The sequence below is a fragment of the Armigeres subalbatus genome, chromosome 3 (genome assembly GCF_024139115.2).
Source record: "Armigeres subalbatus isolate Guangzhou_Male chromosome 3, GZ_Asu_2, whole genome shotgun sequence".
NCBI lineage: Eukaryota > Metazoa > Arthropoda > Insecta > Diptera > Culicidae > Armigeres > Armigeres subalbatus.
This window is the reverse complement of record NC_085141.1, coordinates 335,297,403-335,324,898: the sequence shown is the minus strand read 5'-3', so window position 1 is coordinate 335,324,898 and position 27,496 is coordinate 335,297,403. Positions and strand designations below refer to the sequence as shown.

The following is a 27,496-nucleotide window of genomic DNA, read 5'->3' as shown; positions in this document are numbered from 1 at the left end:
GCCAAACGCAATTTGTTGCAAACAAATCGGATGAGCATAAGAGCAAAAATGGAATTTTATTTTGTAGTTTTAAAATTAGTATTTTCGCCATAACTTTTGACCCAATTGTACGATCCGGCCAAGTTTCTAGGAAACAATGGGACAAGATTCTGCGTAGAATGCAATCTGTTTGCGATCGATGTGAGAATCACACATATTGAACATTGATTACAGTAACTTATATATGACCGGATTCAGTCACAATATGGTTACTACAACCAGATTTGTTGAACTTGTGTTGCTTGGGGAATAGATGAAGTCTAACTGCTAAAAAGGTGAGCTAGACTTTTTCGTACTCTTTTTCACAATAAATAGTAATTTGACCATAACTTCTAAGCCCATAGTCCGATCTGGCCAATTTTCAATAAGAAACAATGAGACATTCGGCGTCGAATGCAATTTAATGCGAGCAAATTAGTTGAGGAAAAGTGCCTGGAAAGTGACATTTTTTTAGCGATTATCCCATAAAAAATGGTATAATTTTCGATCCCATGGTCCGATATGGCAAATTTTCAATAGGAAACAACGGGACAAGTTCTGCGTCGAATGCAGCTCGTTGCGAGCAAATCAGTTGAAGATAAGTGCCCGAAAATGAGTGACATTTTTACGCGATTTTTCGTATGAATTTGTATTTGGCCATAACTCTCGATCCCATAGTCCGATCTGGCCAACTTCAAATGGAAACAAAGGGACAGGATTCAACGTCGAAAGCAAATTCTTGATGCGAGCAAATCGGTTGAGGATAAGTGCCCGAAAAATGAGTGACATTTCTCACGCGATTTTTTCGTACGAATTTGTTATTTTGGCCATAACTTTCGATCCCATAGTCCGATCTGGCCACTTTCAAATAGGAAATAATGGGACAGGATTTTGCATTGAATGCAACTTGTTGCAAACAAATCAGTTGAATATAAGTGCCCGAAAATGAGTGACATTTCTTACGCGATTTTTGTATGAATTCTATTTTAGCCATAACTTTCGATCCCATAGTCCGATCTGGCACAATTTCAAATAGGAAACAATGGGACAGGATTCTGCGTCGAATGCAACGTGTTGCGAGCAAATCAGTTGAGATAAGTGCCCGAAAATGAGTGACATTTTTAAGTAGTTTTGCACACACACACACACATACACACACACATACACACACACACACACACAGACATCACCTCAATTCGTTGAACTGAGTCGATTGGTATAAAGGGTGATACGGTCAAAATTTGGTCAAGGGAAAACGCGTGTAAATCGGTGAAATCGTTTATTTAAAAAATCAAATTAAATTTATTTTCAAGTTCAATTAGTATAAAATTTTGGAAAAATATTCAGTTAGGCTTCCGCTTTTCCAAATCTGAATTGCCGGGCCTTGCCTTGACCCCTGCCATCAGATTTTGTACAGCCACCTTGTCCACCTACTTTACCGCAGAAAGCCAGTTTGCTGCCTTGAACTGCTGCTCGTCCTTAGCAGTTTTTTGGTCTTCTTTAGGTTCCGCTTGACAATAGCCCAGTACTTCTCAATTAGGCGGAGCTCCTGGCGTGTTAGGAGGTTCTTGTCCTTGGGAACACCCTGCACGTTGTTGGCGGCGTACCACTCCATAGCCTTTTACCGTAATGGCAAGATGCCAAAACAGTACGGAACAATCGTGTTTCTTCAGGAAGGCAGCAGACGTTTATTCAAACACTCTTTCACGTAAATTTCTTGGTTGACAGTCCCGGAAGCTATGAAAATGCTGCTTTTCAAGCCACAGGTACAGATGGCTTGCCAAATCAGATGTTCTTTTGCGAACTTTGACAGTTTCATGTGCTTGAAAATATCTGCTACCTTTCCCTTCCTTTTGCCGTATAAAATTCCTGTCCCGCAACTTTTAGCGATTTTGCCAACTTTGCGTGCGAGTAGCTCGGATTTTCGCGATGCGCGAGCAAAATTTTGATACGCTGCTCTGCTTGCTTGGACGGCATTTTGACAACTGAAGAGTGAATTCCAAAATCAAAATAGAACAACATTCTACACACACACACCTTCAAAATGAGGGTGTTCAGGTTTTAAATGCAAAATTGAAAGAAATACATCAAGTTGATATTGACCAAATTTTGACCGTATCACCCTTTATAACACTATGGGTCTCCGGGCCTTCTATAAAAAGTTTGTTTTGGAGCGATCATATAGCCTTTACCGTATACTTGGTATACGAGAAAGGCAAAAATAATAATTAAGGATTTCAAGTTCTAGGAAGATCTTTCGAAAAAACTTTTGGATTACTTTTTAAAGAAGTTTTGTTATGGTTTTCCAAAGGAATCAAGGCGTGTCCTAGGAATTAATAGCGTAATTTTCTAAATTGCTTCTGGGGCGAATTTTCAAAATGAGCCACGAATGAATCCTGGAGGAACTTCTAAAGATCATTCAGGGGGAATTTTCGAAAGGATTCTTTAAGGAGTTCTCGCAGTAGAACATGAATGGATTTTCAAAAAAATCCAAAGGAAATTGTTAAGGATTTTCGCGAATGGAATTTACGACGGAATTCTAAATGGATTTTCCAAAGGAATTCCTAGAAGAATTTTCAAAGGAATTTCTAAAGTTATTCTCGAACGAATTTTTAAAAAAATCAAATAATTCCTCAGAAGGATTCCAAAATGAATTTATATATAGATTCCCGAAGGAATTTCGAAATCAATTACTATGGGAATTTTAAACGAATTTCCGAAGGTTCAAAGGAATTTGTAGAAGAAATGCTAAAAGAAACTCTCTAGAAATGACCTAAAAATTTCCGGAGAAGTTACTGGAAGAATTTTCTAAACAAATACCGGAAATAATCTCCTTTAGGCAGGCCTTGGAAAATTCGTTCAAAAACGAACGAATGCTTCATGTTTAGCCCACAGTGAGGTTTTAATTTCGGTGCACTGATTGATGTTCGCTCGATGACGTGCAAACACAAAGCATGCGTTTTATGTATTGAAAGTGGGGAGTTTTGAACGTGGCATATTCACAATCCGGGAAGTGCCAAGGAGAGAGCCTGCATTACATACCTCTCTTTTACACATTCATTCCAACATAAATGCGAAACTCAGTATAAGTAAGCCAAGAGAGTTATATTCTCTGCACTAGCGGGTGCTAGATTTCATTCTTCAACCTTCCTGAGAAATTCGCGAAAAATCTTAGAATCTCTTGTGTGAATTCCACGAAAGTTTCGAATAATTTCTTGTGAAAATTTCGAAGTTTTTCTACAGGAATTTCACCAATTCCATCCAATTTTTACAGAAATTATACCGAAAATGAAATTATCAATTGATTTTTTAGAGGAACTCCAAGATTAATTACCGAATAGATCCTGAAAGAGTTCCGGTGGAAACTTCAAGATTTCCACCGGGAGATCCTCCAGGAGTTTATCCGAATTCTTCCAGGAGTTCCACCAGCAGCTCCTCCAAGAATTCCTCCAAGATTTCCTCCGAGAATTCATTCTGGCTTTCTTTCTGGTGTTCATTTAGGCTTCTTCAAGAATTTATATAGAAATTCCTCCAGAAGCTCCTCCGAGAATTTCTCTTGAAGCTCCTCAGGGAATTCTTCGGGAGGTCTTCTGCACCCAACCAGCGGATGGCAGATTTTAATACAGTTCTGCATAAGAACCTTGCAGAAACTGTATAATAATTGGGCATATACAAAATCTGTATTATTTCAATACAATTATTGTATTGAAATAATACAGATTTGTATTATTTTAATACAATATTTGTATAAAAAGCTTACAGAATTGTATGTGCTCAGATTTTATACAATAATTGTCAGATTTGTTTTTTGAATGTGATGATGATGATAATCCAGCTACATACCCCTACAAAGGTTAAGCCAGACGAGATTTATCTATAAGATGAATTTTCCAAGATTTTTTCGTTAATTCTTCTAGAAATTCTTCTGAAAATTCTCCCAGGAGTTTCTTTACAAATTCCTCCGAGAATTACTTCGAGAATTCCTCCGAAAGTTCCTCCGGCAATTCATCCGGGAGTTTCTCCGGGAGTTCCTCTGAAAATTCCTTCGGGAGTTCCACCAGTAGCTCTTCCAGGAAATCTTTCAGGCTTTTTGCAGGGAATAATTTAGGCTTTCTTCAGAAATTTAGCTGGAAATTCCTCCCGAAGTTCCTCCGATAGTTTCTCTGGGAGTTCCTCCGGGAGGTCCTATAGGAATTCTTCTAGGAGTTCCTCCTGAAATTCCTCCAGGAGTTCTTACGGGAGTTCCTCCGGCAGTTCCTCTACGATAAATCCGGAGTTTCACTCAGGAGTTCCACCGGTGTTACTCTGAGGAGGAACTATCAGAGTAATTTCCGGAGGAACACCAGAAGGAATTTCCGGAGAAATTCCCGAAGAAATTCTCAAAGTACTTCTCGGAGAAACTGCCGGTGGAACTTCTAGGGGAATTTTTTGAAGAACTACAGGAAGAAATCCTGGAGGAATTTCCGGAGAAACTCTCGTAATAACTCCCCGATGAACTCGCAAATGAACTTCCGTAAGAGTTGCGGTAGGAATTCCTGGAAGAAACTTTAGAGGACCTCCCGGGGGAACTCCCAGAGAAATTCTCGGAGAAATTTTCGTAGATAAATTCCTAAGGAAAGCCTAAATGAATTCCTGAATATTATACATTTATTCAGACTAAGGCCGGAGTGGCCTGTGCGGTATATAAGAGTCTTCTCCATTCGGCTCGGTCCATGGCTACACGTCGCCAACCACGCAGTCTACGGAGGGTCCACAAGTCATCTTCCACCTGATCGATCCACCTTGCCCGCTGCGCACCTCGCCTTCTTGTGTCCGTCGGATCGTTGTCGAGAACCATTTTCACCGGGTTACTGTCCGACATTCTGGCTACGTGCCCGGCCCATCGCAGTCGTCCGATTTTCGCGGTGTGAACGATGGATGGTTCTCCCAACAGCTGATGCAATTCGTGGTTCATTCGCCTCCTCCACGTACCGTCCGCCATCTGCACCCCACCATAGATGGTACGCAGCACTTTCCTTTCGAAAACTCCAAGTGCGCGTTGGTCCTCCACGAGCATCGTCCAGGTCTCGTGTCCGTATAGGACTACCGGTCTAATTAGCGTTTTGTGAATTCCTGAAAGAAAGCCTGAATACATTTCCGGCGGTACTACCGGTGGAACTCTCGGAGGATTTTCAGAGGAACAGCCACTGGAACTCCTGGAGTTGAATTTCTTGAGGATCTTCCGAAGTACCATTTCCCGTGACATTCCTACCAAATATCTTCCAGGAATTACCTGTGAAGTTCCTGGAGGGATTTCCGGATTCCTGTGAAGTTCCTGGAGGATTCCCTGAGGAGCTCTTGGAAAAACTTCTGGAGGAGCTCCTAGGAGAACTCCCACACACACACTTCCAGAAGAACTCCCACAAGGAAGTCTTAGAATAAGTATTGGAGAAGCGGTGTTGAACTTAATCTGTAGATTAAAAACACTTAAATATAGTTAAAAAAAAAAAAGTATTGAGAAGTTCTGAAGAAATTTCCGGAGAATTATCTGAAGGAATTTCAGGAAAAACACCGGGAGGAGTTAATGGAGAATTTCCCAAATTAAATCCAGAAAGTATTCCCAGATGAATTGCTGAAAAAATTACCGGATGAATTCCTGGTAGTTTGTTCTGAAGAAATTCCTGGAAGAACACTTATAAGATATCCTAGAGAAACTCTCAAATTAATTTCGAATGAAATTCTGGAGTAAATTCCGAGTGAAATCCGGAAAGATTTTCTGGACGATTCGCGAAAATCGCGGAGAAATTCCTGAAGGAATACCTGGAGAAGTACCTGAAGGAATTCCCGGAAAAAAAAACCTGGAAGAATTTCCGGGGGAAAACGAATTCCTGGAGAAATTCCTAAAAAAAAATTTGAAGGAATTCTTGAAGGATATAATGAAGTAATTACAATAGGAATTCCAGAAGGAAATCCTAGAAGGGGGAATTCCAGAAATCATTTCCAGCGAAATTCCTGAAGGAATTTATAAAAATTTCCAAAGAAATTCATAACGGAATTTCCGAAGGAATCTCTAAAGAAATTTTCGTAGGAATATTTATCCAGAATAATTCCTTATTGTGTTTTCTAAAGTTTTCGTACATAAATTTTCGAATTAATTCCTTAAAAATCTCCAAGGATTTCAAAGATATCCGTAACATTTATCGAATGTATTTCCAGTACATCTTAAGTTCTAAAACGCTAGTCGCGCTGTAACCATTAAAATTTTTTTGGCATTAAAAATTATTTTGCTTCAATAAGCTTAACTTGGCTTAACTTAAACTTGGCACTTGGTTGTCTATCATGTACACTACAACATGATTGGTTGCATCAACAACATCGGTTTGACACTTATAGTAGCGGTTTTTTGGCTGCTATGTTTGAGCAGTTTTATACTTTTTCATCAACTGTATTTCCGAACGAATTTCTAAAAAAAATCCTTTAAAAATCTCTGACGAATGTTCTAAAAGAACACGTAAAAGAATTTACAAAGGAATCGTCAAATGATTTTCTAAAGGAATATCCGTTCGAAGAACTGAAGAAATTCCCGAAGAAAGTCCCCAACATATTTCCGGAACAATTCTTCAAGATGTTCCTCTAATGAAATTACATAATAAAAATCGATCGAATTTTCAAACAAATTTTAAAAGAATATCTGAAGATAATATGTCCAAAGTTTTTTACGAAGAAAAGGAATTTCTGTATAAAATTCTGGAGGAAGTTCCGACGGAATTCCTGAGGAAAATTGCTAAGCAATTCTTAGAATGCCCTCTTTGAAGGTATTTCCGATTTTATTTCCTGGAATGAAAGAAATGCCTGAAAGATTTTTTGATTGAATGATTAAAGCAAATTCTGGATGAACTTGCAAAAGAATTCTTGAAGGCATTTTCTTAAGATATTTTAAAGTGATTTACGAGTCATGGCCATAAAGCAGAACCATGCAGAAGGTGGCTGGGTCCGATTCCCGATCAGGTCTAGGGAATTTTAGAGCTGGAAGCGCGGCTAGAGCGCGCGGCTACAAAGCAAGACCATGCTGAGGGTGGCTGGGTTCGATTCCCAGTGCCGGTCTAGGCAATTTTCGGATTGGAAATTGTCTCGACTTCCTGGGCATAAAAGTATCATCGTGTTAGCCTCATGATATACGAATGCAAAAATGGTAACCTGGCTTAGAAACCTCGCAGTTAATAACTGTGGAAGTGCTGAATGAACACTAAGCTGCGAGGCGGCTCTGTCCCAGTGTGGGGATGTAATGCCAATAAGAAGAAGAAGAAGAAGAAGGGAAGTTCTTTCATTATCTATAAGGAATTCTTCGAAAGTATATTTAAAAAAATATTTAAAACAAGGAAGGGTCGTCTACCAAATATCTTTATGACCAAATAATATTATGACAAAGCGTGAACAAACGCATTTAATTTCAATATGTTTTGAACCAAACTTTAGATCAATGCACAAAAAAATGCCTTGCACCAGTGGTCTAAAAAGAATCCGTGTTGTTTGGAACAAGATGTATCGAGATGGTTGCTGGATATTTCGAACAAAAGGAGTGTGATTAAAGTTTCTGCATCCAATATCTGGTAATATTGGGGATGAAAGAAGGATTGAAGAAACAGATTGAGAATGGTAGACATTTTTGCCTGCCATGTTGCCTGTTGATCAAGCACTCAGAACAAACACACGGCGGTGGATGTGGAATCAATTTCTTCGCCCACGATGGCTTTACGTACAGCATTTTCACACCTTATATATGATTGTGTGTCAAGTTCATTTAATCAAAAGACTTGAAGAAGCACTATAGTATTTGTTATTCAATATTTATTATTAATTATTAGGCCGTTACAAATATTAAATTTAAATTATGTCCTACTGGTTTCCGTAGGTCGAGGGGGGGGGGAGATATAATAAAAAATAAATATTAAAATGAATAAAAATAAAAAAACTCCTCGGATTTGTTAAAGAATGTTTTGAAAATCCTCAAAACTGCCCCCTCAAAATATTATTTTCGGGCGAAAAAATCCGAAGGGGGAGGCATTATTGTTTTCAAATATTTGTATCGGCCTTATTTATTATTTATTATCTATTAATCATTTAATATTTAATATTTAGTATTTAATATTTAGTATTTAGTATTTAATATTTGATATTTAATATTTATCATTTAATATTTAATATTTAGTATTTAATATTTAGTATTTAGTATTTAATATTTATTATTTAATACATAGTTTATCATTTCGTATTTATTATAGAACATTCTATATAATATATATATACATATTATTTTTTTTATTTTTTTATTAGGGTGACCATGTTCGATATAGGGTTACCAGAAAAATCGCTATTTTTCGAAATTTTTATTTTTAAAAAATCATAACTTTTGAACCACTGGATCGATTTGCAATATTTTTACTCCACTGATAAAATTAGCATAAAAATAAGAATAAGAATAAGCAGAAAAAAGTCATTGAAATGAAAGTGTATGAAAAAAAAACTCGCGTTGTCAACTGTTGTCATTAACTGTTCAAAACCTTAAGAAAAGTCGATCCATGCAAAATCCAGAACGGCATAGATAGCATTCTTTTAAAAGCAACACTAATAACATCACAAACTTGTTTGATGGACCGTCTAAGACGAGTTAAGTAACTCCATTTAATTCCACCAATTATCTCGATATCTTTGCAGATACGTATTTCGAAGAGCTTAAAATATTTTTTTGTTTGATGGGTTTCGTCAATTTTCTTTGTATTTGGTTTTAGATTCCTGCCTGCAATATTCAATTTGTTTGAATAATATTTTGGGGCCCTTTGGAAGAATCAATGAAAAAACGGGACAAACTGAGGATTTTTTAGATTACGACGGGACAGCCCAATAAGGTCTGAAAACAGGACTGTCCGTTAAATACGGTACGTATGGTCAGCCTACAAGGAAATAAATATCGACGGCCGTCCAAGTCCACCCAAAAATAGGAGTCCACCTCAGCTACCAGGAATTATCACCCAACCACTTAAATACAGTCTACATTGCTAGGAGAAAGGACCAGTTCCCAAACAGTAATATTTTTACCGAGTTTATCGAGTAAATGTGACTTAGAACCAAGAGATCAGTTAACTGTGAGAAGTTTACCGACTTCTGTAATAAATTATACAGTTTTATCAGCAAAACATATTTTTTTTTATTCTTTGCAAAGATTATCGTTTTGCGATTCATCGATATCTATTGGTGTTAATCATAATAATGGAACCAGTGACGCCGGGGAGTGGGTGGGACACGTAGGACATGTCCTACGCATGAAAATACTTGGGTGGGACACTCGAAGCATTGTCCTACCCATGATTATGACAAGAACTCTTATACTAAATATCAAGTTAAATATTGATACAGTTATTAGATAACAAGAATCTGTAAATTAGTTAAGGAATCTTTCCTTTCACAGTTATTTAGAGGATTTACCTAATATCCAAAATATTTCTGGGTTTTGAAAAGATTTGAAAAGAAACAGTCTCTCGAGATTTTATTATGATTCCAGGACATCCAAAATTGATTCAAGGAGGCCTGAAGGTTTTCACCGCAAGAAGTCTAATTTTTTTACCGTTTTCTGGTATTTCGTAAATTTTGTTGAAAACTGTAATGGTGCTTGATGAGTCAGAAATATTCTTGAAAGTACATTTTTTGAATTCCTTAAAGTTTCTTGGGAAACCACACAATATAAAATGTACATTTGTTCTCTCTGCATTCACTACGCAAAAGTCCGAAATCCTGAGTGCCATAAATAATGGCATAAATACTCTTTGACATTCATGAAGATTTCTGAAAATCTTTTACGAGATATGATAATCCTTTAAGGTTTTTGGTCGATTTGAAGTTACTAGTGTGGTCTCTAGCCTTCCGAAATTCCAATGGTTTCCTGAATAGTTAGAAAGATAGTGATATCCGCTTGACACCATTAAAAATCTGCATAGAATGTCTTGAATAATTTGAGTATTATACCAGGACATATCTCTTAAAGTACAAAAGGATTTCTTTTAAACCTTAAGATATTTCTTGAAAGTAGCTTGGATTACAGAGTGTTAAGCCCCAAACGCAATTTAACGGAACAGCAACAGAAACAGCAAATTTGACAGAAAATATAAGGGGCTAACTGTCAAATTTTCCGTTTCCGTCGCCGTTCCGTTGTATTGCGTTTGGCGCTACAGTGAAAACATTTATGAAGTTTTCTCAGCTATGCTATCGCCTACCATTATGAGAATGCAGAAGCTTGATGGCTCGTGCTTCTGTGGTACCCGTCGTTTCGATCGAAAAAAGCGCGATCCTCCTCAGAATACAGAAGGCAATGGGCGTGCGTGGTTATTTTCTCGTCGAGAAACAAAGAAGATAAATAATTTAATGTTTGATAGATCATTATTCTGTAGTGCGCATGATTTGATCGAAAGAAGAACGATTCTTCTCATGACGCATAGGCCGTCGGCCGTGCATTGCGCTGAGTAGATTTCGGATCGTGCTATCGCTCATGAACCGAAACACAACAATTAAGTCCGAAATAATGATTTTTGAACGCTTACCAAGATTATCTTCCAAACTAACCAATTATTCCTTTCCCGTGGCGCATACGGAGATGCAGAGGATTCATTGGTCTCTTGAAACTATGAGTGTTGAACTTATTTTCTTATTCTCATTCTAAACGAACTGTAAGAACGTAATCGGTATCGTTGGTGGTTTTGAATTGATGAAACTTTAAACTTTACAGTGAGAATAGTTGATTCTCGGCCAATCCTGATTCGACTATGAAGGAGAGTATAGCTTTTTCAATAGAATCGAGATTTATACCTAAGTTATTCCTGTAAAATTCGTTTTTCTCCTGTTTGATAAATCTTTTTATTTGTCCTGCCCACGTCTCGGAAGGTGACCGCGCCTCTGAATGGAACACTATAGATTCGAAATGTTGTGGGGTAATGGATTTTGGGGTACTGTCCCATTCGAGATAGTGGCCTTCGGGTAATGCCATTCGGGGTACTGGCATTCAACGTAGTGGGGTAGAGTCGCTTGCGATGCATGTACGTAATTGGTTGGTTTACCTATTGCTAAACTTGTTCTAAATAATAAATAGTCGAAAATCAGCCTTTTTCAGATGAAGAAAAGAAGCGTTGACTTATCCTTGATCGAATGGTCCAAAAAAATTTAAAATCCGTGCAGAAACGGCTCAGATATTAACGTTCATAGTCTATCATATTTGTTCTATCTCCGATTTTCCTGATCGCAAAGTGTACCCCATTATAGAAAAGACAGACGTAATTCTACGTCAAAAAATACAATGAAGCAAATACGTAGCTGTCCAATTACTACCGGCCAATGTTTCACTGTAAATAACAAATTCAATAATTTAATTTATCTTATTAAAATACGTATATTTATTTACTTTGTCAATTCAATCATTTTTCCTAAAGAAATGTCAATGCCTTTTCTCACAAAATTGCATAAATATTTATAAAAACTAGGTAATTAAGTAGCGCATTATGTTCTAGCAAAAATGTTTGATGAATAACTGCATTTTAAAGAACTATTTGAAGCGTTGTTTGTTACCCTTGCTGTATCGGGTTTGCATTCAATTAAAAATCTTATTAGCTAAAATATGTTCTACCGTTTGACATGATTTGTTATTTGGACGTGGAGTTGCTCTTCGATATCCTACAATAATGATGCTTCAAATTGGCTTTTCTTTCACACAATGACTTGCTCAAACTATAACGGATATTTAGTGACGTGCATATTTTTTTTTCTTCAGAAATAAACCCTTATGATAATAGTAGAAATAGCAGAAGTAGTTGTAGTAGCAATAGTAGTAGAAGTAGTAGCAAAAATGGACACTTGTACCCACTGCCCGCGAACCCGCTCCGATATGGTAGTAGCGAGGTGGTACGCCCGGGCAGTGGTCATGATAATGGCAGTTCTTGTTGTATTTATTAGTAGTCGAACGTATGGTGACAGCGATGAGGGTCGATGTTTAGAAGCACTTGCGGTGGACGATTCCTGGGCCACCCTCATCGTACTCGTGCTTGGAGATCCACATCGTTTGGAAGGTGGACAGCGAAGCCAAGATGGATCCACCGATCCAGACGGAGTACTTACGTTCCGGTGGGGCAATGATCTTGATCTTGATGGTCGACGGAGCCAGCGAAGTGATTTCCTTCTGCATACGATCGGCAATACCTGTGGGATGTTCGAATTAGTCAAGGGAGAAGTTATTTTATTTTTTCGGGCGAATTCACCTGGATACATGGTGGTTCCTCCGGACAGTACACTGTTGGCATACAGATCCTTACGGATGTCAACGTCGCAACGCATGATCGAGTTGTAGACAGTTTCGTGGACACCGGTGGCTTCCATTCCCAGGAAGGATGGCTGGAACAGGGCTTCTGGGGCGCGGAAGCGCTCGTTGCCAATAGTGATGACTTGTCCATCGGGCAGTTCATAGGACTTCTCCGAAGACGAAGAAGCAGCGGCGGCCTGCATTTCCTGCTCAAAGTCCAGAGCGACGTAGCACAGCTTTTCCTTAATATCACGAACGATTTCACGCTCGGCAGTTGTGGTGAAAGAGTAGCCACGTTCGGTCAGAATCTTCATCAAATAGTCAGTTAAATCGCGACCAGCCAAGTCCATACGCAGAATAGCGTGTGGCAAAGCATAACCTTCATAGATGGGTACAGTGTGCGAGACACCATCTCCGGAGTCGAGTACAACACCGGTGGTACGACCGGATGCGTACAGAGACAGCACGGCCTGGATGGCGACGTAGGCCGCTGGAGCGGCGAACGTCTCAAACATAATCTGAGTCATCTTCTCACGGTTGGACTTTGGGTTCAGCGGAGCCTCCGTCAGCAGCACCGGATGTTCCTCCGGAGCGACACGCAACTCGTTGTAGAACGTGTGATGCCAAATCTTCTCCATGTCGTCCCAATTCGTGATGATGCCGTGCTCAATCGGATACTTCAGCGTCAAAATACCACGCTTGGACTGTGCCTCGTCGCCGACGTAAGCATCCTTCTGTCCCATACCGACCATCACACCCTGGTGACGGGGGCGGCCCACAATCGAGGGAAATACGGCACGCGGGGCGTCGTCACCGGCGAAGCCAGCCTTGCACATGCCGGATCCATTGTCGATGACCAACGCTCCCTGATCGTCGTCACACATTGTGGCTGGCTGGGGTTACTGAGGTGAGGCGCGGAAAGATCGGACAAAAGCCACAGGCACCGAAGAGTCACGGAAGGGGAGAGAGCTGGAATGGATTGGAAAGGAGTAACGAGACATTTTAGTACATGCACGCATGATTTTAAGTTTCTCTTATTTGAAAGCTTAATACAGGGAAAGCACCAATGCAATTCCATTTTCTTGTGCATCTCATTGTATCATTGAAATGGAAGACTGTAACCAAATATACACCGCATAAAAATGGTATGGTCCCTGAATATTTAAAAAAAGGGGTTCTTAAGTTAAGTTAAGAAAGTGTTCCTGGACTTTTTACGGGATTTCGAAAGTTTTCTGATTACGAAAAAAAAAAGAAACGTAAGTAATTTCTAATGATCATTGACCGCAAAAACATTTTTAAGATTCTAAGTTTATGAAAAGACTTCTGTGCTGATCGATCTTAGGAAGGATTCCTTGTATTTAGTAGTAGCATGGTATTATGAACTTCAAATCGATTGCACAATATACAATTAATTTGCAGCTCATCCCGGTGGATCTTTCAGTTGGAAAATCAGCCAAAACTAATTTCATTTTGAACACCGTTGTACTATTCAACATATTCGAAGTCAATTTCATTTTCCAAATCAATTTGTGCGTCTAAAATGTTCACTCGTTGCTTAATTCATTTTTTTTATCTTGAAAAATATTAAGACACTGAAAGAATGATTATGCAATCGGTCGTTCCAAAACAGTAAATTCCGTTTGGGTCACTTTCTTGCAATTCACACTACCATCAAACAGTGATTCCGGTTTCTTCAACTCTCCACTTCCGTCCAAACCACAGAAGACACCTCACAATCCCCAAATCACTAACCTTCCAACAATGGCAGCAGCACAGCTCTGGATAGTGTACCTAACTTGCCACCACTTCGAACACTATCAATGACTGAGATCCTCGATCGATCGACGTCAGCTTTTATATCGGCTTCCTGCAGATCGATCGATTGCACCGGGGATCATCCTCGGTTGCCGTCACCCCTGGTTAGCTCCTCATTGGATCGTGTCACTTTATTTGGACACCCAGTTGAATTGCTTCGGAAAAATCCGATCGGAAGTGCATCGGGATCCGGATCCGCCATCCCATAAATGGTGCGATGCTGCCGATCGCAACATATCCTTAAATGGTGCGAATCTATGATGTGCACCACACGATGTGGCTGGCTGTTGTAATCAGAAAATATCCGAATGTGGTTATCGATCCTGAACGGTTCGGATTAAATCTATCAATACGCCAATTCTAGCATACCATTAACGCACACAAATGAGAACAGAAGAACTCAATAATACGATAGCCAAGTGTAACACTGCAAATTTGGATGTGAAAATGCAAAACAACGATTTACCTAATTGATGCACATGTAATGAGCATAGGCGGTGCGTGAATTTTTAGGCTGGTTCGGGACAATCGAAATAATGCGACTCGAATAAAAAATCACTGATCATAAGATAATTTTGCAAAATTTAATTTAATTTCATCACTTTATTGTAGCTTTACGACCTCAACAGTAAAGTCGTCTTCAGTGCTTGAACTCGACGCAAGTCAATCAACTAATTCCACTAATATGCTCCAAAATAATTTCGAAAAACTCATGAACGGAGTTTTGTCTGATTATCTTTCTTGAGTGTTCTGGTGACGTTGTCTTTTCGTTACTCCATGGCAGTGTTAGCCATGGCTGTTAATCAGTACTATTGGGAAAACCGTAGCTGAAGAAAGTTTGTTTTTCACGATGTTGTCACTGACTATGCTTTTTGGCTAATTTCGTTGCGGTTTAGAGATGTAATCTGCACCAGACTTATTGGAATACTTTCAGGGGTTGTTTTATCTGATGATGAGTGTGCTGATGATAAAACATTCGAATTTCCGATTTTCTATCCATTCCTGGGTTGAGTTTACCAGAGTGGTCAGATTGTTGGCGAGTGTGATTAAACCTCGAACTCTGAAAAATTCGAAGAAAATTTCAGCTCCGATAATAATATCAGCTTGTCCGGTATTGTGCATTGAAGGCAGGCTGTGCTAAAGGCAAGATGTATGACCTTAAACAAGATATCAATAGTGGAAGATGTGATTATTCTCAATAATTAGCTTGGGATGATCAACTCGACATTGATGGAGTACTCTCCAATGCGATAATAAATTACTTTATTTTTACTAGAGTTTTAGTGTGGCACATACCCCAAGTAGTTCGAGAAATATTATTTCACTGTGCCTGTGAATTGCTTTGATTGAAAAAGCTTTCACCCCAAGCAACCAAAAGCTCCTTTAAGAGTAAGCATGATTAAGCGAAAAACGTACTCTTAAAGGAACTTTTGGTTACTTGGGACGTGCCTTTGAAGTACTACAGAGCCCTGCACATTGGACTACGAGACAAAAAAGCCCGCCAAAATACCTTAAATCAGCGGTTCTCAACCTGCGAAGCATGTACCACTGAGGGTACCTTTGCTGGCCCTATGAGGTATCTCGGACAAAAATGCGTAAATGCGGATGCACACACTTAAATTTTTTCACCGATCTCGGCTGTGCAAATCTCGGTTTAAGTTCGCTTGCTGAAATATCGGTTGAATCAACGTACGGCTCCCTTGAGTGCCGCAGTAAACAGATTACTATTTCAGCTGGGACATCAGCCATAACAATTCTAATAATCCTTATAGATTAAGATTTGATAAATATTTAATCTTTCAAGGAGTGGCAAAGAATTGAACACACAACGAACTTGGACGGTGGCTATTTTCCATTGTTCCAAAAGTTTCTGCGCGAGCGTGGTGAGGACTTAAGTCGAGGCTTCATTCGCGCGATGTCGAGACTTATGTCCAATCACTATTCACTAAGCCCACATTTGTACAGAATAAACCTTGTCGATAGCAACTTATGTAGGTACGGAGCCGGTTATGATCACATCGATCACGTAGTTTGGTTGTGCTCGGAAAATGACGCCTCCAGACAGCAATTATTGGATACCCTTGTGGCCCAGAAGTAAACAACCCTTCAGGGAAGTTCAAGGAGTTTTGGGAGATCGTGATGTTGTCTATATTCAGGCCATTTATGATTATCTTTGTTCTTCTGACATAAAAACCTTAATTCTTTCTCTTCAAAGTTGTTTTTAAAGTCTCTGCCTTTCTGTTCCGTAGAGCTCCGTAGCTCTGGCCATCCGGAAGATGCTCCCAGTCGAAACATTCCTCGAGCACGACGACACGCCACATCGTCCCTGACGCCAAATGCCCGGATGAGAAGCTGAAATTTCCTGATCCCAGATCCTAAGCCCCGTCCATCCTTAAACATTCTAAACTAACCTCGAGTCACCACGAGTACGCTGGCTTCTATCCCTCTCCTACTAACTGTACAATAAAATGATATTGATTGTATATATCATAAAGAACCATGGCTCCGTAAAGTGTTATACACGCCTGAGCCTACCAAATAAACGAACTTGGAAAAAAAAATCTTTCAAGGTTAAATACTTCACGTATTTCGTTTTCTACTTGAAAACTTCTTCAGTGTTGACAAAACAAAACAAAACACTGAAGAAGTTTGATACATAAGTGAATATGGCGGAAATAGATGGAAGAGTGAAGTATTTTAACCTTGTAACATTTTCCCCTAAGACGCTCAATATTAATTATTCATGTGTAATTTTTGCCTTTCTCGTATACCGCTGATCTACGCAAAATTGTCCCATATTACCTTTGATGGAAAATCTCAAACTCAAGTCAATTTGTCCTACTAAAAAAAACGAAGTTGTCGTTTAATAATAATTGCGTCAAAGCCTCCTTTCAAGAGGCTCGGAAGCCTCCTTTCAAGAGGCTCGGAAGCCTCCTTTCAAGAGGCTCGGAAGCCTCCTTTCAAGAGGCTCAGGAAGCCTCCTTTCAAGAGGCCTGGAAGCCTCCTTTCAAGAGGCTCAGGAAGCCTCCTTTCAAGAGGCTCAGGCCTCCTTTCAAGAGCTCAGAGCCTCCTTTCAAGAGGCTCGGAAGCCTCCTTTCAAGAGGCTCAGGAAGCCTCCTTTCAAGAGCTCAGAAGCCTCCTTTCAAGAGGCTCAGAGCCTCCTTTCAAGAGGCTCAGAAGCCTCCTTTCAAGAGGCTCAGAAGCCTCCTTTCAAGAGGCTCAGAAGCCTCCTTTCAAGAGGCTCAGGCCTCCTTTCAAGAGGCTCTCAGAGCCTCCTTTCAAGAGGCTCAGGAAGCCTCCTTTCAAGAGGCTCAGAAGCCTCCTTTCAAGAGGCTCGAGAGCCTCCTTTCAAGAGGCTCAGAAGCCTCCTTTCAAGAGGCTCGGAAGCCTCCTTTCAAGAGGCCTGGAAGCCTCCTTCAAGAGGCTCAAGCCTCCTTTCAAGAGGTGGAAGCCTCCTTTCAAGAGGCTCGGAAGCCTCCTTTCAAGAGGCTCGGAAGCCTCCTTTCAAGAGGCTCGGAAGCCTCCTTTCAAGAGGCTCGGAAACCTCCTTTTAAAAGGCTCGGAAACCTCCTTTACAGAGGCGCAGAAACCTCCTTTCAAGAGGGTCGGAAATCTCCTTTCGAGAGGCTCGAAAACCTCCTTTCAAGAGGTTTGGAAATCTTCTTTCAAGAGGCTCGGGAACCTCCTTTTAAGAAGCTCGGAAACCTCCTTTCAAGAGGTTCGGAAACCTCCTTTCAAGAGGTTTGGAAACCTCCTTTCAAGAGGTTTGGAAACCTCCTTTCAAGAGGTTTGGAAACCTCCTTTCAAGAGGTTTGGAAACCTCCTTTCAAGAGGTTCGGAAACCTCCTTTCAAGAGGTTCGGAAACCTCCCCTCAAGAGGCTCGGAAGCCTCTTTTCAAGAGGTTGGAAACCTCCTTTCAAGAGGTTCAAACCTCCTTTCAAGAGGTTCGAAACCTCCTTTCAAGAGGTTAGGAAACCTCCTTTCAAGAGGTTAGGAAACCTCCTTTCAAGAGGTTAGGAAACCTCCTTTCAAGAGGTTAGGAAACCTCCTTTCAAGAGGTTAGGAAACCTCCTTTCAAGAGGTTAGGAAACCTCCTTTCAAGAGGTTAGGAAACCTCCTTTCAAGAGGTCGAAACCTCCTTTCAAGAGGTTCGGAAACCTCCTTTCAAGAGGTCTGGAAACCTCCTTTCAAGAGGTTCAAACCTCCTTTCAAGAGGTCTGGAAACCTCCTTTCAAGAGGTTCAAACCTCCTTTCAAGAGTTCGGAAACCTCCTTTCAAGAGAGTTCAAACCTCCTTTCAAGAGGTTCGGAAACCTCCTTTCAAGAGGTCTGAAACCTCCTTTCAAGAGGTTCGAAACCTCCTTTCAAGAGTTCAAACCTCCTTTCAAGAGGTTCGGAAACCTCCTTTCAAGAGGTTCGAAACCTCCTTTCAAGAGGTTCAGAAACCTCCTTTCAAGAGGTTCGGAAACCTCCTTTCAAGAGTTCGGAAACCTCCTTTCAAGAGGTTCAGAAACCTCCTTTCAAGAGTTCTGGAAACCTCCTTTCAAGAGTTCTGGAAACCTCCTTTCAAGAGGTTCAGAAACCTCCTTTCAAGAGGTTCGGAAACCTCCTTTCAAGAGGTCTGGAAACCTCCTTTCAAGAGGTCTGGAAACCTCGTTCCAAGAGGTTCAGAAACCTCCTTTCAAGAGGTCTGGAAACCTCCTTTCAAGAGGTTGGAAACCTCCTTTCAAGAGGTTGGAAACCTTCTTTACAAGAGGTTCGGAAGCCTCCTTTCAAGAGGTTCTGGAAACCTCCTTTCAAGAGGTTCGAAACATCCTTTCAAGAGTTTCAGGAAGCCTCCTTTCAAGAGGTTCAGGAAACCTCCTTTCAAGAGCTCAGGAAGCCTCCTTTCAAGAGAGCTCAGAAGCCTCCTTTCAAGAGCTCCTCAGCCTCCTTTCAAGAGGCCTCAGAAGCCTCCTTTCAAGAGGCTCAGAAGCCTCCTTTCAAGAGCTCAGAAGCCTCCTTTCAAGAGGCTCGGAAGCCTCCTTTCAAGAGCTCAGAGCCTCCTTTCAAGAGCAGGAAGCCTCCTTTCAAGAGGCCTGGAAGCCTCCTTTCAAGAGGCCTGGAAGCCTCCTTCAAGAGGCTCAAAGCCTCCTTTCAAGAGGCTCAGAAGCCTCCTTTCAAGAGAGCTCAAGCCTCCTTTCAAGAGGCTCAGAAGCCTCCTTTCAAGAGAGCTCTGAAACCTCCTTTCAAGAGGCTCAGGAAGCCTGCTTTCAAGAGGCTCAGAGCCTCCTTTCAAGAGGTTCTGAAACCTCCTTTCAAGAGGTTGAAACCTCCTTTCAAGAGGTTCGGAAACTCCCTTTCAAGAGGTTCAGGAAACCTCCTTTCAAAAGGTTCAGAACCTCCTTTCAAGAGGTTCGAAACCTCCTTTCAAGAGGTTCAGGAAACCTCCTTTCAAGAGGTTCGGAAACCTCCTTTCAAGAGGTTCGGAAACCTCCTTTCAAGAGGTTCGAAACCTCCTTTCAAGAGGTCTGGAAACCTCCTTTCAAGAGGTCTGGAAACCTCCTTTCAAGAGGTTCAAACCTCCTTTCAAGAGGTTCGAAACCTCCTTTCAAGAGTTCGAAACCTCCTTTCAAGAGGTTCAAACCTCCTTTCAAGAGGTTCGGAAACCTCCTTTCAAGAGGTTCGAAACCTCCTTTCAAGAGGTTCGGAAACCTCCTTTCAAGAGGTTCGGAAACCTCCTTTCAAGAGGTTCGAAACCTCCTTTCAAGAGGTTCGGAAACCTCCTTTCAAGAGGTCTGGAAACCTCCTTTCAAGAGGTTCTGGAAACCTCCTTTCAAGAGGTTCGGAAACCTCCTTTCAAGAGAGTTCGAAACCTCCTTTCAAGAGGTTCAGAAACCTCCTTTCAAGAGTTCTGGAAACCTCCTTTCAAGAGTTTCAGGAAACCTCCTTTCAAGAGTTCAAACCTCCTTTCAAGAGGTTCGAAACCTCCTTTCAAGAGTTCTGGAAACCTCCTTTCAAGAGGTCAAACCTCCTTTCAAGAGGTTCGGAAACCTCCTTTCAAGAGGTTCGAAACCTCCTTTCAAGAGGTTCGGAAACCTCCTTTCAAGAGGTTCTGGAAACCTCCTTTCAAGAGGTTCAAACCTCCTTTCAAGAGGTCTGGAAACCTCCTTTCAAGAGGTTCAAACCTCCTTTCAAGAGGTTCAGGAAACCTCCTTTCAAGAGTTCAGAAACCTCCTTTCAAGAGGTTGGAAACCTCCTTTCAAGAGGTCTGGAAACCTCCTTTCAAGAGGTCTGGAAACCTCCTTTCAAGAGGTCTGGAAACCTCCTTTCAAGAGGTTCAGAAACCTCCTTTCAAGAGTTCGGAAACCTCCTTTCAAGAGGCTTCAGAAACCTCCTTTCAAGAGGCTCAAACCTCCCTTTCAAGAGGCTCAGAAGCCTCCTTTCAAGAGGCCTGGAAGCCTCCTTTCAAGAGGCTCAGAGCCTCCTTTCAAGAGGCTCAGAGCCTCCTTTCAAGAGGCTCAGGAAGCCTCCTTTCAAGAGGCTCAGGAAGCCTCCTTTCAAGAGGCTCAGGCCTCCCTTTCAAGAGGCTCAGAAGCCTCCTTTCAAGAGGCTCAAAGCCTCCTTTCAAGAGGCTCAGAAGCCTCCTTTCAAGAGGCTCAGAGCCTCCTTTCAAGAGGCTCAGGAAGCCTCCTTTCAAGAGGCTCAGGAAGCCTCCTTTCAAGAGGCTCTGGAAGCCTCCTTTCAAGAGGCTCAGAGCCTCCTTTCAAGAGCTCAGGAAGCCTCCTTTCAAGAGGCTCAGGAAGCCTCCTTTCAAGGCTCAGAGCCTCCTCTCAAGCGGCTCAGAAGCCTCCTTTCAAGAGGCTCAGAAGCCTCCTTTCAAGAGGCTCGGAAGGCCTCCTTTCAAGAGGCCTCGGAAGGCTCCTTTCAAGAGGCTCAGGCCTCCTTTCAAGAGGCTCAGAGCCTCCTTTCAAGAGGCTCAGGAAGCCTCCTTTCAAGAGGCTCAAGCCTCCTTTCAAGAGGCTCAAAGCCTCCTTTCAAGAGGCTCAGAGCCTCCTTTCAAGAGCTCAAGCCTCCTTTCAAGAGGCTCAGAAGCCTCCTTTCAAGAGGCTCAAGCCTCCTTTCAAGAGGCTCAGAAGCCTCCTTTCAAGAGGCTCAAGCCTCCCTTTTCAAGAGGCTCAAGCCTCCTTTCAAGAGGCCTCAAGCCTCCTTTCAAGAGGCTCAGAAGCCTCCTTTCAAGAGGCTCAAGCCTCCTTTCAAGAGGCTCAAGCCTCCTTTCAAGAGGCTCAGAAGCCTCCTTTTCAAGAGGCTCAGAAGCCTCCTTTCAAGAGGCCTCAGAAGCCTCCTTTCAAGAGGCTCAGAAGCCTCCTTTCAAGAGGCTCAAAGCCTCCTTTCAAGAGGTTCAGTAACCTCCTTTCAAGAGTTCAGGAAGCCTCCTTTCAAGAGGCTCAGAAGCCTCCTTTCAAGAGGCCAGGAAGCCTCCTTTCAAGAGGCTCAGAGCCTCCTTTCAAGAGGCTCGGAAGCCTCCTTTCAAGAGGCTCTGGAAGCCTCCTTCAAGAGGATCAGAAGCCTCCTTTCAAGAGGCCTCAAGCCTCCTTTCAAGAGGCTCAGAAGCCTCCTTTCAAGAGGCCTGGAAGCCTCCTTTCAAGAGCTCAGAAGCCTCCTTTCAAGAGCTCAGAGCCTCAGAAGCCTCCTTTCAAGAGGCTCAGAAGCCTCCTTTCAAGAGGTCAGAAACCTCCTTTCAAGAGGTTCAGGAAGCCTCCTTTCAAGAGGCTCAGGAAGCCTCCTTTCAAGAGGCTCAGAAGCCTCCTTTCAAGAGGCTCAGAGCCTCCTTTCAAGAGGCTCAGGAAGCCTCCTTTCAAGAGGCTCAGAAGCCTCCTTTCAAGAGGCCTGGAAGCCTCCTTTCAAGAGCTCAGAAGCCTCCTTTCAAGAGGCTCAAGCCTCCTTTCAAGAGGCTCAGAAGCCTCCTTTCAAGAGGCTCAGAGCCTCCTTTCAAGAGCTGGAAGCCTCCTTTCAAGAGGCTCAGAAGCCTCCTTTCAAGAGGCCTCAGAAGCCTCCTTTCAAGAGGCTCAGGCCTCCTTTCAAGAGGCTCAGGAAGCCTCCTTTCAAGAGGCTCAGAGCCTCCTTTCAAGAGGCTCAGGCCTCCTTTCAAGAGGTTGAAACCTCCTTTCAAGAGGCCTGGAAACCTCCTTTCAAGAGGTTCAGAAACCTCCTTTCAAGAGGTTCAGAAACCTCCTTTCCAAGAGGTTCAGAAACCTCCTTTCAAGAGGTTCAAACCTCCTTTCAAGAGGTTCAAACCTCCTTTCAAGAGGTTCAGAAACCTCCTTTCAAGAGGTTCAAACCTCCTTTCAAGAGGTTCTGGAAACCTCCTTTCAAGAGGTCTGGAAACCTCCTTTCAAGAGGTTCGAAACCTCCTTTCAAGAGTTCTGAAACCTCCTTTCAAGAGTTCTGGAAACCTCCTTTCAAGAGGTTGGAAACCTCCTTTCAAGAGGTCTGAAACCTCCTTTCAAGAGGTTCGGAAACCTCCTTTTAAGAGGTGTCAAACCCTCCTTTCAAGAGGTCTGGAAACCTCCTTTCAAGAGGTTCGGAAACCTCCTTTCACGAGGTTCGGAAGCCTCCTTTCAAGAGGTCTGAAGCCTCCTTTCAAGAGGTCTGGAAACCTCCTTTCAAGAGGTTCGAAACCTCCTTTCAAGAGTTCTGGAAACCTCCTTTCAAGAGGTTCAGAAACCTCCTTTCAAGAGGTTCAGGAAACCTCCTTTCAAGAGGCCTGGAAACCTCCTTTCAAGAGGTTCGGAACCCTCCTTTTAAGAGGTTTGGAAACCTCCTTTCAAGAGGTTCGGAAACCTCCTTTCAAGAGGTTCGTAAACCCCCTTTCAAGAGGTTCGAAAACCTCCTTTCAAGAGGTTACGAAACCACCTTTCAAGAATTTCGTAAATCTCCTTTCAAGAGGTTCGGAAACCTCCTTTCAAGAGGTTCGGAAACCTCCTTTCAAGAGGTTCGGAAACCTCCTTTCAAGAGGTTCGGAAACCTCCTTTCAAGAGGTTCTGGACTCCTACGGACTTCTGGAACCGGTAACAAAGTGGCCAATTGGATTAAAAAACATTGAAAATGTCAAATTCGCAAAGAATTTTATGAAGTTTGATGCCCATCTCATATTACCTGCACCAGAATTGTTCCATTTTGAGCCGCTTCCCCCGTTTGCTGCGCCAGTAGTCATAATCCGAATCACTAGAAGCGCCAGGCTGCTCTAATACATGGTGCCCAAAATTGGTGACAAGCCTTATGTGTGAAATTGGAGTGAGTTATTTTGTTTTATTCTCTAAATCTTATTGTGGGCCTGAAATGGTTAAATCGGCTGCATTTGACCCAGTGTCCCCTGGGGTATCTCCAGCCTTAGCTACATTTTCGATTTGTCCAAAATCAGAAACCTATACGAGTCTAATGCTGAGAAATTTTTTTATTTGGCTTTCATCACATGGGCCTATACCGATTAAGGATAATTTGCAATGGAGATTAAAGCTAGGGTACATGTTTGGTAATCGTCTTCCTGGTGTCGTCGGTGGTTACAGTTCGAGCGGAAAAAGGCAAATGGAAAAAAATGCATCTAAAACAAAATTACATACGTTTAGTAAAATGTGATCTCGTGAATTTTGATGTTTTGATGTTTTTGATGTTGATGCGTCAATAATATAATAACTTTTTCTTGATGGATGACTTCTGAGGGAAGTCAGATTCTAACTTTTTTTTTAAAGATGTTCAATTTTAATACACATAGTTAAGCTTGTCATTTTAAGATGCTTTTATGATATATTGCGAAAAAAGATTCGGCTGCCGGTGGGACTTGAACCCACACTATTCCATTAAGTACACGGACGTATCACCAATTATACAACAGCTGCCCTTGCGAGAAGTTGTAATAACTTAAAACCTGCCATAATCGAACGACGCCTAAAATTCCTTCAAATTTGCTGAACCAGTCCAGGTTCTTAAAATAAGCCCCTTTTGTTCTCGAACACCATTACCGAGTGCTGACGCGTGCCGCACACCACATTTCTGCTGCTTTTCTTTTCAATTCCTCCCGAGAGTACGCGCACACGAACGGATTCCCCAACATAGTGACACGAAAATTGTTTCGTTTCGTCGCATTTAAAACGCCACTGCCAAACGTGGTATGGCACTCGCATGCTTACTACTCTTTCCCAACGCAAAACTCTTCCACAGCGTTGTAGATCTTGTTTGTTCGTACTTAGCGTAGTTACTCTTTGCAGAATGTGCACTAAGGAGTGTTTGAGTATTAGAAACAGGCCAAATGTTAATTGTATCATTAAGTGGTGTATCATTTTAGAGTTACTTATGACTGTAGCTGGCTTTTGAAGATAATTCTGAAGAACAATTGTGGAATAGGTAAATGTAAAAGCGATACAACATGTTGGAAAAATTTCGGGGTTTATGTTGCATCTTGTAGAACTTGTTCGTTTTATTTTAAGTTATTTAATGCGAATATGCTAAATTCTGTGTATAACAGGGCAGTTCCCAAGAATAAGTATAAACAAATCGCATATCTCACCCTACAAAAAGACCTTATTTTTTATTTTTTGACCACCAGATGAGCCATAGTGCCAAGTGTTGCACATTGATGTGTGGCACGCGTCGCGATGCTATTTAAGGAATGGCGGCATGCGACTTGCGTTTTGCCATCGATCGCCGTCGTCGGACGGCGACTCACTACGACGACAACTATAAGGACACGATTACCCCCCGCGCCCCCATTCCTTCGTGCGGGAAAACATCATCATCCATTTCGGTTTGGTTTGGTTTTCCGCCACGTGACAATGCCCCGAGCCGGGTGATCCCTTTGGCGGTTTGGCCGCCAGCCGGTCGTTGTCGCGTCGTCGTCGGTCGGTGGCTACGCGGTTGAGCAGAACCGTTTAAGTGGGGGATTATCCGGTCCCTTGGCGCTGTTGTGGGTGCGCTGCGGTGGAGCTTGCAAGCGATGAGTACCGGAGTGACAGTTGAGATTTATGCGCTTTGTGAATTGTGGCAAACGTGTAGTCCCCGGGCGGAGCCTTGTGAATGAATTATGCCACCTCTGGGATGTTGGTTGAAATGTGGTTGCATGAATTGATTATGGAATGTTAGATATTTTAGGCAACATGACTACTTGTCAGTTGGCAGATGCCATTCCATAAATGCAATGTACTTAAGGTGTCATACGGATTCTAGTTGATGTCAATTGCAATTTGAGTGCAACAGATTGTGCAACGCGGTGCAATTGTCAACAAGTGAGATATTTTGAGAAATGTAGATAAATTGACGAATGCAAAACTGTTTCGATCACAAACGTGGTTTTGATTCACTATTGTTCAAAGTTTAGTTGCGGGTTAATGTTTTCAAGTTCTACGGGCTCATTCGAAATTTTTATTATTAGTCATCTATTTAAAAGTGCCAACAGTGGCCCGTAACGCTGGGTAGACACCTTTACGTGGTGTGTTACGGGGTAAGATCTACCACGGTTACATAGCCAGCTACAGGCCAATCCAGACCCAACGAATACCTTCCTCATTATCCAACTCCGTGGTACTTATGAGGGTGTCGCTAAGTCAGTGGCCTCTCGTTAAGTAAGTACCACATCAACACTTCCTTCCTCTCCCTCGTTACGGTAAAGAGGGGCGTGGCCAGGAGTAGTAATCCTCATGATTTTGTTATTTTTGTTTAAGACTGGAATCAGGGACCACTCCCATTCTTGATTTCTGATAGCATTCTAGATAAGGATCTCAAAAGTAAAACATGAGTATCACTGGTGTCCAATCTACGAATTACACCGTAACAATGCTAATGCTAATGCTATTTAAAAGTGCCAACAGTTGGAATGCGCATAACATTCTTTCAATTCCAATTGGAGAGATAACTGTGTCGATTAAAAAAGTATTAGATAAGATGTACACAAAATCAACGTAACTCAGCCTTGGGCTGAAAGTCTCCCTAATAAAGATATAAAAAAACGTTACTCAATATATTTGCTTTATCCAAACTTGCAAAAAAAAAAAACAAATTAAAAGTAAAAGGACGTATGTCGAGTGAAGAAGCAATAAGTTTTGAACCCATGAAACTAGCCTTTCACTTCTAAAAAGCTGACAACGTAGAATGTGTTGTATTGCCTCGTTAGTCGTTATCATGGACGCTGGATTAATGCTTTGGACATGAAGCATAGGTGGTTCAGATGGGAATCAAATTGGTCCTTCAAAGCATCTGGCGTCTATCATCTTTAGACTCAGCAAAACTCGATTTACACTTTGACTTATTATAAGTGGAATTAAAGTTGATATTTGCTTCTTATTTTCTTCTGATTTTAATATTTTACTTTTATTGACATGTATTGCTACTTCACATGTTCCCGATAAGACGAATTCAACCGAAAATAACATATCTTTTGATTGGATTTTGGACCTTTACCTTCACAACCTTTACAAGAAGTTGTTACCATAATGGAAGGTTGACTAGACACAATGAAAAGAGACATATACGTTTCCACGATTCTCAAAATTCCATTGCACAACAAAGTTATACTGTTACAGTTATGTATCTGACTGCCATCAATTTCGGTAATCGCTATTACATCATTGTTCCTTTATTCCACCATCAACCGAATTCCAGGTACTTATATCACAAGTGCGTCTCTTCTCTTCGCTGACAACTGAAGTGAATGTAAATCCGATGTAGACATGGCCACAAAATCGTTACTGACTGACAATCCAATTTCTGACTAGGCATTAAACCGAAATCAACATTTTTTCAACTTTTTTTAATATACAACTGTTATCAATTTTCAATAACAGCATTTTCTTTTTGAATAAACTTTTTGTGTCCAACCTACGGCGTTCGCCGTCGTTCGTTAGCGTCGTGGATCCGTGTCGAACGCCACGCTGCAGCGCTTAACTATTGCTGCAGCAACAACCATCACGACGACGCGACGGAAAGCTCCAACCGACCAGGTAACAAACACACCCCACAGACACATTTGATTCCATCCAGCCTGATGCCCAGGAGTCTTGTGTGTCGCAAGAAAACGAACTGGTTAATGGAAAATCGATTTTTCTTCTTTTCCAAACGGAAAATGGATTTCTTCGTAGGGGTGGATATGGTGGTGATATCTAACCACCCGGGCACGTATTGCTGCATTCGAAAAGTGCTTGCTCACGACGACACGGGGATGACACATGCGGCTGTTGCTGCTGCTGCTACCTTCACGATGCGATACCAAGTCGGTTTTGTGCAGTTTGGTGCCCAGAGGCACCATTACGGTTGAATGTCGGTGAGAACTTTTTGATTATTCTAAAATGGAGATGGTCGTAAACATACAAATTTGTG

General features: G+C 41.7%; 2 protein-coding genes and 1 long non-coding RNA gene across 3 annotated transcripts in view; 2 read left to right on the top strand and 1 right to left on the bottom strand.

The window, feature by feature from the left end:
- Positions 1 to 27,496, top strand: part of LOC134221316 (potassium voltage-gated channel subfamily KQT member 1-like) — an 802,936-nt gene that overhangs the window by 410,506 nt on the left and 364,934 nt on the right. The gene's annotated exons all lie outside the window — the stretch shown is intronic.
- Positions 1 to 27,496, top strand: part of LOC134221311 (uncharacterized) — a 33,240-nt gene that overhangs the window by 5,483 nt on the left and 261 nt on the right. Inside the window, exons 2-3 of the long non-coding RNA XR_009982318.1 lie at positions 26,965 to 27,120; positions 27,259 to 27,440. This is a non-coding gene — a long non-coding RNA (uncharacterized LOC134221311). The remainder of the gene's footprint in view (positions 1 to 26,964; positions 27,121 to 27,258; positions 27,441 to 27,496) is intronic.
- On the bottom strand, positions 11,777 to 14,246 carry LOC134225740 (actin, muscle-type A2-like). Its single transcript, XM_062706069.1, has 3 exons — positions 14,087 to 14,246; positions 12,294 to 13,303; positions 11,777 to 12,234 (listed from the first exon to the last, which is right to left on the bottom strand). Exons 2-3 carry the CDS (start codon positions 13,216 to 13,218, stop codon positions 12,029 to 12,031), a joined length of 1,131 nt encoding a protein of 376 aa, XP_062562053.1. The 5' UTR covers positions 13,219 to 13,303; positions 14,087 to 14,246; the 3' UTR covers positions 11,777 to 12,028.

What these genes read in the sequence shown, in the direction of transcription:
- LOC134225740 (XM_062706069.1), bottom strand. Translation starts at nt 13,218, where the DNA reads ATGTGTGACGACGATCAGGGAGCGTTGGTCATCGACAATGGATCCGGC. An exon ending in AGGAACCACCATGTATCCAG is followed by an intron (nt 12,235 to 12,293) that starts GTGAATTCGCCC and finishes AACATCCCACAG; the next exon opens with GTATTGCCGATCGTATGCAG.